This window comes from Alligator sinensis, unplaced genomic scaffold, assembly GCF_000455745.1.
Source record: "Alligator sinensis unplaced genomic scaffold, ASM45574v1 scaffold978_1, whole genome shotgun sequence".
In the NCBI taxonomy this organism is placed as follows: Eukaryota; Metazoa; Chordata; order Crocodylia; family Alligatoridae; genus Alligator; species Alligator sinensis.
In genome coordinates this window covers 1553004-1564945 of record NW_005842220.1, presented here as the reverse complement: position 1 = coordinate 1564945, position 11942 = coordinate 1553004, and the positions used below count along the sequence as shown (strand labels likewise).

General features: G+C 42.1%; 1 protein-coding gene across 1 annotated transcript in view; it reads left to right on the top strand.

Annotated features, from left to right (window-relative positions):
• Window positions 1–11942, top strand: part of STK31 (serine/threonine kinase 31) — an 89434-nt gene that overhangs the window by 62478 nt on the left and 15014 nt on the right. The window contains 6 exon segments of the mRNA XM_006027041.2: window positions 465–578; window positions 1059–1178; window positions 1932–2063; window positions 8782–8883; window positions 9954–10034; window positions 11928–11941. Coding sequence (XP_006027103.1) covers window positions 465–578; window positions 1059–1178; window positions 1932–2063; window positions 8782–8883; window positions 9954–10034; window positions 11928–11941 — 563 coding nt within the window.

Genomic DNA, 11942 nt, shown 5'->3' with positions numbered 1-11942 from the left:
TCCGGCCCCCCTCCCCAGCCGATAGCCAAGCTGGGAGGGTGCTGGGGGGGGGGTGTGGGTCCCCCGCACGCTCGGTGGCGGACCCAGAAGTACTTCTGGTCCACTTTTGGGTCTGCCACCGAGCACACGGGTCCTCCCCCCCATGCTACTGTGGGACACTTCATCTGCCCCACCATCACAGCTGTCACCTGGTACCTCGAGGTATGTAGAAAAAACATTTAAAGCGGTGTCTATGGCCAAATTGCTGATTCTCTGAATCAGCATCGAATTTTCAGATTCGGCCAAATCAAATTGGGACATTGATCCGAATCAACAAATCGCATCACTGTCCCTGATTCAAGCCGAATCCGAATTTGAATCGAATACAGCCAGTTTCGCACACCCCTAATAGAAATTACTTCCCTGTTTGCATAAAACATTAATTTTTAATTATAACATTCAGTTCCTTTTTTTCTTCTTTCTAGTTTTTTGACTTGACATCTGAAGTAACTTTAAATTCAGAAGTGGTTGGTAACGTGGATGAAGTTCTTGAAATTGTTGAGTCAAATATTTGCAAAGAGCTGGAGATTTCTTTAGTTGTAAGTTCCTGGCATTCCTAACTTGTTTGTTCTCTGATTAGTTTATACAACTCTGATACCAATTATGACTTTTTAATCTACCAAGTGGTTTGCTCTTTATCATTACAAGGCAGCACCTCTTTCTTAAAAATGAATGAGGGGAAAGTAGATGATACATATGTCAACATTTAGTGTCTGTTCAAGAAATCTGTTTTTATACAGTTAAAAAGATAATTTTTATATACAAAATATAATAAAAATGAAACCTTTGTATAAAAAATATGGTCATCTTTCTTTTATTGCAACTAGTTGGTGAACTGTTTAAGTCTGGTGAATTTTACGTTTCCATTCTCCAAGAAGAGAGAGAAAAATCTGATGCACAAGCCATTTCATTAACGTTGGTATTTTCAGCAAAGCTTTTTAGACCTTAGATATTAACTCTTACAAACTGAGAATAACTGCAAGCCTTTTATCTCCTGCTTTACATGCAACTCAATCCAGGAGCAAGATGAAGCAGATAAGAAAATACTCTTAAATGTATACAGTAAAGTTATACAGAAGATCCATCAAGAGCAATATCTAATTACTATAGTGCAGAGCAAGTACCTGGCCAGTGTGGAGGTCAGTTTATCCTTAGTTTGTCTATCACACTGTTTAGTGTTAGTGATTTTTTCTGAACTCTGTTTTTAAGAGTTGTTCAACTTCCTTTTTTTCTTTTTTATTGAAGTTTGTAAGTGCACACTGGTTGGAAACGTAATTTTATTTTAAAGGAGCGAAATACAGGTTTTTATTGCTTAACTGAAGCTTTAAAATGCTTTTTATAAAATAACGTAAGATTGGAACCTTTGGACTCTTAAAAAATCATGAAACATAATTTTAAGACTATTGGTAGATGACTTTTTCATGAAAGATATTCATGTAATGCAACTTGGTTCATTGCATGCACGCAACATTTATTGGCAACGTTACTGGCCACATCAGCCAAAAAATGCAGGTTGCTGATAATGTCAATTTTGCTTTTATCGGTGCCGATATGATATGGACCGATATATTGGTACACCTCTTTGGATAATGCCAACTCTTAGCTTTTCACTTTATTTTTCCACAGTCAAGAAATATAGGGCGTTGTTGTTGTTGTTGTGGTTGCAAAGAACTCAGACCAGGACAGGTCATGTTTTTGGCACTGTGGATTCCTATTTGAAATTTCCTGAGTTTATCTTCTGAACCATGTGTAGGTGTTTGCACACTTAATAGTACTTATATTGTGTGGTATCCTGAAAAGGATCTGATCTGCTGTGTACTGTTGAAAATCACTGCTCTAAATGCATTAGAACATGTAAAAAATACATTGATTAATTACTATTTTTTATTTAGTTTAAAAAGCAGATGGTGGAGTGGTTGAATAGGAGCCCCGATATTGAGAACTTGTTATTAATTAAGAAGGCTTTGAAAAGCTTAAAGGCACGACTGAGGTGGAAGTTGGTGGAAAAAAGCAACTTGGAAGAAGTATGGAATCGTTCCAGTTTTTTAAAGACCATGCTACAGAGATGTAAACTTGTTTATCCCAGATAAGTGGTAATCACTGGTGTTTGTGCTTGCTATTTTGAAGATGCATTCCTTAAGTCATGACTAAACAGATACTTACAGGTGAATTCATGTTAAACCATTTTGACTACAGCTGCTGTTCATGCACCTGTTTAAGAGACCAAACTTTGGTAGCTCTGAGGTCAGTTTTTTTGGAAAGGGGAAAGCTGTTTCATTCTTCCATGCAGTACAAAGGAGGCACAGCCTCACCAGTTTCCAGCATGGATTGTATGAACATTTCCACTCTTACATGGTTTCTCAGTTTCCTTTTTTCCTTGTCTCCCAGACCAGTACACTGTTTTGTTCAATGACTCTCTCAAAGTTTAGCTCCATGTTTTATGTTATCCTCTGTTTTAAGTGAATGAAAGCAAACAAATTAAACAATTTAGTAATAGGTTTGAACCTCTTGCCACAGCACCAGCAGCATGTACACCATACTCGTTGATGGTTCATAACCATCACTTATTTGTTGACAAAATGCATCATAAAAAGTGAATATTCCCCTAATTCTAGCAGGGAATAAGTCTGGGTAAGAGTATGTAATAATAAGAACTCTAGATATTTGGGTTTTAATGTCCAAGAATATCTCTATATAACATGCTCCTTGTCTCCAGGAGTTTGAGTTTTAGATGTAATGGGTATACTGTAGAGAGAAAAATGGAGGTTAGGTAAGATGAAGGTACAGCCATGCTCCTGTGTATGGTAGTGTTTGCTTGGCTTTAAAAACACTTACACAAAACACCCAAATATCTGATTATGAGCATTGTAGGAGGGAGGAAGCTTCCAAGGGAGTTTTAAAGTTGAGAGAGCCTAATGGACAGCAGTAGGAATAGGATTTTATATATACAGGGGTGATGTGATTTTGAAAAATACTGTGATTCTTTTGCTTACAGGAGAAACACATGGTCTGTGAAGTTCATTTGTCAGAGAAATTTGGGGTAATGATTCTGAGAACAGTGCAACTTAGGCATGTACATAGTAAAATTATTGTGTTTACTAGCTGTACTTTTAAGCACACTTGGCTGCTCAAGTTGGCGGTTTCCTAGCCTGAATAGCTATGTTTGGACTGTGCTACACAGGGCTCATAAGCACTGCTGAATGACTATACCACAGTATAGTCTGTGGCTGCACTGCTTCTGGTGTAGGAGGCATTCTACCCAGGACTGTCTGGAGTATTTGAAAGTGACAGTGTTGAGCACCTTAAATTCACTGTGTAGACTTGGCATTTGATGGGAGAGACGCATGAGATTTTTGTTAGAATTCTGGTCCCTGCTCCTTTCTCCAGCCCAAGACTGCAGCCCAAGAGGTCTGCTCATCATTTCCAGCCAATACTAGATACATTTCATACTTGTTTGTGAGACTTCAAGGTTTGGCCATGCTGCATCTATCCTTTCACTGTATTTTCTCTGTCTCTTTGGATTGTGTGGGTTCAGCATGCCCTCTATATCCATAGATTCATAGATGTTAGGGGCTGGAAAGGGACCTTACAAAATTATCGGGTGCTGCCCCCCTGCACTTGGGCAGGAAGGACTGTTGGGGTCAGATGATCCCAGCAAGGTGGACATCAAGATGCTTTTTGAAGATTGCCAGGGTAGGTGACTGTACCACCTCTGGCGGGGAGTCTGTTCCAGTAGCTTGGCACTTATGTTGTAAAAAAGTTTTTCGTTAAGTCCAGTCTGAAGTGATCTTCAGTCAGTTTGTCCCCATTGTTTCTTGTCTTCCCTGGGATGCCTTGGTGGACAAATGTTCCCCTGAGCTCTGATGTATGCCCTTAATATACTTACTGGCTGCCACCAAGTTCCCTTTAAGTCTTCTTTTCTCCAGGCTGAACAGTCCCATGTCTTTCAGCCTCCCATCATATGACCTGCTCTCCAGACCTCTAATCATGTGCATGGCTCTCCTTTGGACTCTCTTAAATTTCTCCACATCCTTCCTGAAGTGTGGTGCCCAAAACTGGACACAGTATTCCAGCTGCGGTCTCACTGAGGCCAAGTAGAGCGGGAGAATGATGTCTTTATTTTTGCTTGAGATGCATCAGTAGATGCATGCCAGTTTTTGATTTGCTCTGCCAGCTACAGCATCGTGTTAGTGTCTCATGGTCCTTCTGTGGTTTATCACAACCCCCAGGTCTCTTTCAGTTATGGTGCTGGCAAGCGTAGCACTGCCGAGTCCCTGTATTGCAGTCCCTGCATTTGGAAAAGGTAGGAGTGCTGAATGATGGTTCTTTGTTGTATCACAATATCAGGGTCATCTTTCCGTGACTATCCTCCCCTGCCAAGTTCTGTCCTGCTTTTTTACTCCAGCATGGCAGAGTTGGCTAAATGGCAGGCAGTATTCCTTTTTATCTAGAAGGCCACAGAGAAGAATTTTTTTCAGGATTGCTTGCCATTTAAGGACTTGCTTAGATTTAGAAATGGTCATCAATTAGACAGCTTGTTGAAGCTCCTGTATTCACCTACATGAATTGAAACTGGTCCAAAACTACCTACAGAAGGTTGGAGGTCCTTGGTTCTTACGGTCATTCATTCTAGGCTAAAGTTCAAAATTTCCCTAGTCCAACATCCTCAAAAGAGCCCTTCGTGGAGTTCTGGAACTCAGATTTTTTTTTTTCATCCTCCCTTAGTTCTTAGTATCTGTGGTTCCCTTGGCAAAGATCTTGTGCTAACTGCTTCTGAAAGAGACTACTTCTTTAAATACTTTCAAGTGGGAAGATAAAAACCACCCTTAGAAAGGAATCAGAAACTTTTGTGTAGTCCTCTAAACATTGTCTGTTAATCACTTGCTTTGCTTGAAACTCAGTGTCTTGATGCGATTACTTAAATAGTTTTGATCCATAGAACATTACTAATACTAAATAAATATCTCCTAGGTACTGTGTGTGTAGAGGATGAGGCTGGCAGTGAGCTATGGCAATAAATGAAGTGGCTAGATATCACTTTCTGTCTTCAAAGAAAATCTGTACACCTGCAGCTGAGTATCTGCCCCTAGGAATTGGGTATTAAGCCAGGATCATCCTGTTTCTTGGGGACCTACTCCAAGTTAACTTCATGCTGGTGGTGATGGGAAACTATTTGGACACTTACACAAGCTTTTTGTGCCATTTGGGCCCTGAAATCGCTCTACAGGTATGCTGTGACACATGTGCGTGGCTGCAGAGCACTTTTAAAGTGGCTGATTGCAGGGAAAAATGAGGTATTATATGAAGGTGTTCTGCTTTAGAGTGCCTTAGGGAACTTGTGTTCCCTAGGGTTAACATTTTGCAGATTGGGTTGGGATGATGTGGATAGTCCTGGAGCTGGGAGGAGGGTGGGGGCAGGGGTGAGGAGAGGGTCAGTGCAGGCAATCTTGATCTTGCTGGCGAGGAGGGCCAGTGTAGGCAGGCTTGATTTTTTTTTTTTTTTTTCTCCCCCCTTTCCCCCCTCACATTGACCCAACAGGTAATCTGATCCATCTGTTGGGTTGGAGGGCTGCTTTAACTTGTGGCACTTTATATAAACCTCTGAGAGTTAAAGAATGGTCCGAGTATCTGTCTGTCTACCTTTTTTGTTCTGTACTCTGCAGCTTTGGCTTTTTGCCTCTCCTCCCCTCTCCAGCCCCACTAGGTAACAAGGATCAAACTGTCCTAAAGTTTTGTTCTTTTCCAGCTCTGGGAGGTATTGCAGCAGTCTGTTTCATGCAAAAAGGGCTCTAATCTGTTTTCTTCAGAGGAAGAAAAGGAATTGAAAAGTCCATGCTGTCCGTCTTATATTTTAAGAGGCTGAATGGGTTGTTAGGGAAGACTTGGGGCATGTGTAGGTGAAACAGGGGCCCTAAATTGAAGTGGTGGATTTTTAAAAACACAGCTTCAATTTAGGGCGAAGTAAACTCCTGTGTCATCTACACTCATGTCTTACTTGTCTCTCTGGTGGCAGAGAGGGGTGGGTGAGCTGCTGGCAGGTGGAGTGGTCTCTGGGCTGCAGGGGAAGGGCTGGTGCTTCCCTCTATGGCAGCAGTGGCACCTGCCTGTAGGCACCCGGTGCAGGCGGTCCCAGGGGGTACCGCAGCTGCAGAGGGAAGGACTGGGTCTCCATACAGCTCAGGCAGGCAGGCAGGCAGGCTCCAGGGAAGAAAAAAAAATCAGACTTGCTGCTTTTTTTTTTTTTTTTTTTTTTTTTTTTCCCTTTGGTAGAGCTTCCTGGGCTGCTGCCAGGCTGCCTGTGTGGGCTGCTTGCACAGTTACTGAGCCGCACAAAGCCCAGTGCTTTTCTCCGTGGCTGTAAGGCATCAAACTAAAACTCCTTGGAGGTGTTTTAGTTTGTTGCACCTCAGAGTCATTTAAGGTGCATTATGCTGCCGACTGTGCTACAGCGGCTGTTATTAATGTGCAATATGCTGCCAACGTGTGCAAACATCAACACCATTAAAGCAGTGCAGAAGCATTTAACTCGCTTTAAAGTATCGTGCACACATGCCCTTCGTTTCATCTATGTGGCAGAATACCATCTCTGTCTTTCCCCAAACTCTGACAACTTGGTTACTATGGTCACTGCAGAGGGCAGACACCTGTGGCCCCATTGGCTTTAGGTAATCCTGAGTTGTAACCTGAGCTGGGTACATTACAGAGAGAGGGGAAAACCTGCTCCCTCTTCCAGTGTGACTGGCCACATGTACCTGGGTGGGGGACTTAAACTCCCTGTGGTTCTAAGCAATGCCAACATGACTGGGAGGGGGCTAAAGACCCTGCTAGCATACCTGGTAACCAGTCATGCATTTCAAATTGGTTGTTGGGCAGCCAACAGTTGCTGGCCTTCATTGGATCAGGTAAATGAGGTCATAAGGGCTATATAAGTGAAGGACTGCCCAGGAGGAGGGGCAGTAGTCATGATAAGAACTCTCAGAAAAGCTGGCCCATCTGAAACTCTCTCTCTTGAAACTCATGATCAATGAACTGTTTGCCTCCAGAGGAAATCTCCACCTGCCTCTGGATGATACTCATGAGTAAGCTACTTGAGATCTAACTAGATAAATAGCATGCAGTAACACAGATGTGTAATCAAAGGCTACCGTGCCACTGTTTGCTCTAAGATATTTCTCTGATATTGCTCTACCCTGTACCCTGTTTCAAACCTACTCCTTGTAACCAATAAAGTTCTCCTTTGTACCTACCAGGGGAGACTTACTGGGAGAGGGTCTAGATTATGCCTTGGGGTTCCCTTGGTTTGGCTGACTATTTGTGCTTCAGTACTATTTGTGCTTCAGACTGAGGGAAGCACCCCAAGTTTTTGCAGTGGGTCAGGTACCCTCAAGGACTGCTAGGCCTGTTTCCCAAGGGGCACAGATCCACGATCAGTCCAGACTGGGTGGTGGCAGTGTTACCCCCAGGCTTGCAAGTGGACTCCAGGAAGGGAGTCTGCTGTATGTGAGACACCCCTAGGAGGCACTCGGAGCCTGGAATGTGGTTGGGTGCAGTGAGGTGCGTGGCTCAACACAGGAGCACCCCCTACTGACCCTCTACAGTCTACAAACGCCCTTTAATATGAGATGGGGACTATAGCTTCTGGTGCTGCAGTTCTCTCTTAGAATACTGGCTGTTAACAGACCTGGAAGATGTTTATCTGCCTAGTTCTGAAAAGCCCTTTGTCATAGTTAATGTTCAGAATTGGCCAGAGTTTTTCCAAGCTGAAGTCTATGAGCAATTGTCATATGAGCAGGCTCTCACCTGGCCTGTGATAATCATGGCCATGGCTTCCTTGTTGCATTTGCTGCTAGGAGCAGTAGCTCTTTTATTCAGGCATCTACAAAATGTAAAGAGATTGTTCCATGTTAGAAGGGATCAAGAGTAAACCCTCCCTGGAAATGAATAGGGTGTTGAGTCTTGAGACTTCCAGAACAGTTTGGAGGAGAAAATACCCTGGCCCAGTCAGATAAGTGAATTACCATGCTATACATAAAAAGGAACAAGGGGCTCAAATTAAATGCTGAAATACCATGCCAGACCTGCCTGGGTGGAATAACTGTCAGAGAGAATAGCATGAGTGATGCTGTACACACCAAAATGGTTAACAGAAGAATTGCTCAAAATGGTTGCTCATCAGATGGGTGGCCACTACCTATGTGTTTCTTTGCCTCCTGTTGAAAGTGCAAATTAAACTTTTCACCAGAGAAGGAGGTCTGAGCTCTCTGGGAACAGATATACTAGCTAATTGGCTTCATGCAATTTACCTTTCTCCTACTAATTTTTTCTTATAGTCCAGGTGTCTTGGACCCGAGGGGAGGCTAAACTTCAGGATGGTCTGTTAAATGACCTTTGCTGGCAATGCTTTCTTTACGATATAGCAGCATCGTAAACTGCTCTCCTCTAGAGAAGTTTGTCACATATTTTTATAATATCCTCTTCCAGGTACATGGGTAATAATATAGTGGTGTCAGACATTATTTTATATTAAAAAATTAAATAAAGGGGGTGTTTTCCCTCTGTACTGGGGGAAAAACTCATCTGACAGGTCCCAGACTACTTACTGAAAAAAAAAGTGAAAATGGTTCTCCAGGCTTCCAAGGAAAAAGTGAAGGAATGATGTGATATGGAGACTTTCACTTAAATCTTCTGTAGTAAGTTATGTTATCTTGAAAAGTGTATATAACTTGTTATTCTTACATGCAGACAGATGATTACAATGACTGTGAAATGACTAAAATAAAACAAGAAATCACTGCACTGCGGAATAGCCTCTTTCAGGAAATACATAAAGAAAAAAAAGAATTAGTAAGTATTTAATTATTTAAGCAGCTTTAAACTAAGTAATTTTAGGGGCAACATCTGCATTTGTTCTTTTGAATTACAGAAATTCATTCTGGTTAAAATAAAAAAGGGGCTATTAACATAGTACTGAAGACTAATGATGTGCTTATCTTCAGTAACACCTCTGACATAATGTCATGAGTGGAGGAGGAAGAATTGATCATTTTTGCTTTTCTGTATCAATTCAGCTTTTCAAAATGAGCTAGTAAGAGGAAAGATGGTCCTCAGTCCAGAATAGCTGGAAGGTGACAATCTGAGCTCAGCTGCTGAAGAAATATGCTTACCTGTAGGATGTAGGAAATAGGACAAGAGTTCACTTACAACTAGCACAAAATGTGGGGCTGTTTCTCCTGAGACATAAAGGCAGGATAAATACCAGTGATCCCACTGCTTGGAGAAATAGAATAGGAACCCATGGGTCTTCATTTTAAATTAGGTAGAGCAGAACCAGGACTCCTGATTTACCTATCTCTTTGGGATTATGGTTGTGGACATGACCCATCACCATAGTCAGCCACACATGGTACAGCCATGTGGTGTTGGCTGCAGATAATGAGCTTTTCTCTGTTTTATTGCCTTGAGCCTGGCCACCTTGCTGCTTGTTTCTTTTTCTGACGTCTAGTTGGCTTGTGGTTGGGGGAGGGGGTGTTTCCTCCTCAATTTTCCCAGTATCCAGTTTTTCTTCTGATGCTGTGATGAAGCCAAGTATTGAGTTAATGTCCAGGGGGTGCATCATATTCCTGGAAGAGATGACTGAGTCCCCACAGAACCTTGAAGTTACCTCCAAAATCTTATTTTCTAAAACAATTCACTTTGGACAGTTATTGATTCTGAAAAAATATAAAGGTAATCATGTTTAGAGTGGTGCTGATGTGGAGAGGAGCAGTCATGCTAAATTCAGCTCAGTATTTAAAAAAAAACCCATATATTTTATGGGCATGCTGTTTGAATTTCAGTTGCTGTAACTTCTGACATACAGTTGTATCTGTCCTGTCCTGGGGTGGTGTGTACTGATGAACATATTCTTCGTTCAGGAGAAACTTAATTACCTCGTGCAGAAATGGTTCCCTGAGCTGCCGCTTCTTCACCCAGAAGCAGGGATTCAAAAGTATATGGTAAGCAGTTACTTAGTCTTTGAACCAGAATCCTTCTTTTGCTGGAGCATCCCTTGAGACATGAACTAGGTTCCATATTGTCTGTGTCTATTGTGGTTTGCCATTTTCTTGTCTGTGTTGTTACAGCCACAGTTGGTCTCTCTCAGTACTGTTTAAAAGGATTCTGTCCTTCTGCATATTCTTGAAGCCATGGCAGATTCACTGGCTTAATTTTTTTTCGCTTGTCCCATTTATTTCAATCTTTTCTGAATTACTTCAGAGAGGAAGGGTGGTTGAGCTCTTAGTCTTGGAATTTGTTATGCCATATTTGCATGATTTTAAGAAGATGCCCCCTCTTGTCTTAAAACACAGTATGAGGGTGTTGGAGGTTGGGGGGGGGATGGGCAGGTGACTGCTGTGACTTGGGCTCCAGCCCCTACCCAAGGTTGGGGCCATAGCTGCAGCTGCTGCTTGTCCTCCCCACTCTCCCCCAACCACATCTGCACCCTGCCATCTCCCTCCCGCATCCTCTGTTTTTCTGCATCTCCTTTCCCACCACAAAACCTCTCCTCCCCTGTCTGTCCCTCTCCCTCCCCCAACCCTCACCCTTCCTCTGCGCTGCAAGGCTCTATGCATGTTGCATCCTGGGGCACTGAGCGTGGCCCTGTAGCAGATAGTGGAAAGCAGAGGCTAGGGGGAAGGGGAAACAGAGGCTAGCGGGAAGGGGAGACCCGAGGCTGGGGGGACGGACAGGTAGGAGTCAGGAACAAGCTGCTTAACCTCCCCATTCTACCTGCCTCCACACTGCCTGTCCTGCTGCATTGGTGGGAGGTTTGAATTAAAGTCCAATAATTGGATTCTATACATGAAAAATTATAACGAATTTATACATTTTCTATGTGTAGAATCTAATTATTGTGGGGTGTCTTAAATTCAGGGTCATCTTAGATTTGAGTAAATAGGTTCCACGTAAATATATTTTACATGGTAAATTCATTTAATGTATACCTAGTATTTTTCTGTGACAATTACTTTTTAAGTAATTTAGGCAATGATGGTAGATGTCTCTTAGGTTAGGCATCTTGCAGCATGTCTTGGAATGCAGGGGAGATTATTTCTTTAAATATCCCAGAAAATAGAAACTATCAAAGACCCCTGTAGTAAGCAATGAGAATTCTTTAGTATACTTTCTCTTGACTTCTCTTTCAACTCCTAAATGCAGTCATACAAATTTAGGTTTTGCTTTATATCCTGTCAGCTCCCTAAAATCCTTGGTGAAATTCTGGTTTCCAGTGTCTGTTTTCCATTGGTAAATAGAGCAAATATGAGTGGGAAAGATGAATATATAACTTACATGAAGGCTGGATACCGTATTTGAATTTGGCTTAAGCAAGTGACAAGGGGGACAGGGACATGGAGAGGGAGAGAGAACTTCACACTGTGAATAATGAAATCTCCAACTGTTTCAAGTTTGTACTTGGCCTGTGAAAAATATCTTACTGTGACACCATGCAGTCTTACCTGGACCTTTCTTATGTAGAAAGAAGAAAACAAATGGCATATGCAGTTTTCCTCAGAGCCATGAGTCCTTAATGTCCTAGCTAGTATAAAGGCTGTCTGTGATTCCTGGGTACAATACTGAAAGATTAAGCCCAGACTATCCGCATTAAAGGAATGATGTTAAAGGAGAGATAAAGCACCAAATGGAACATCTTTCCTGTGTTAAAGCAATGGGCACCTTTATTATGTTAAGCTTGAAATTGGTCTTTCTTACATTATGATAAATGTCATGTATTGTCTTAAGAGGGTTTTATGCATCAAGCATTTAGTAGTGCATATGATGTTAAAATATGCACAGCGACTGGATTATCATGCTACTTGGTCTCTGCATTTGTGTGTGTGTGTACACTCTAGAATTCTGGTGGGCTT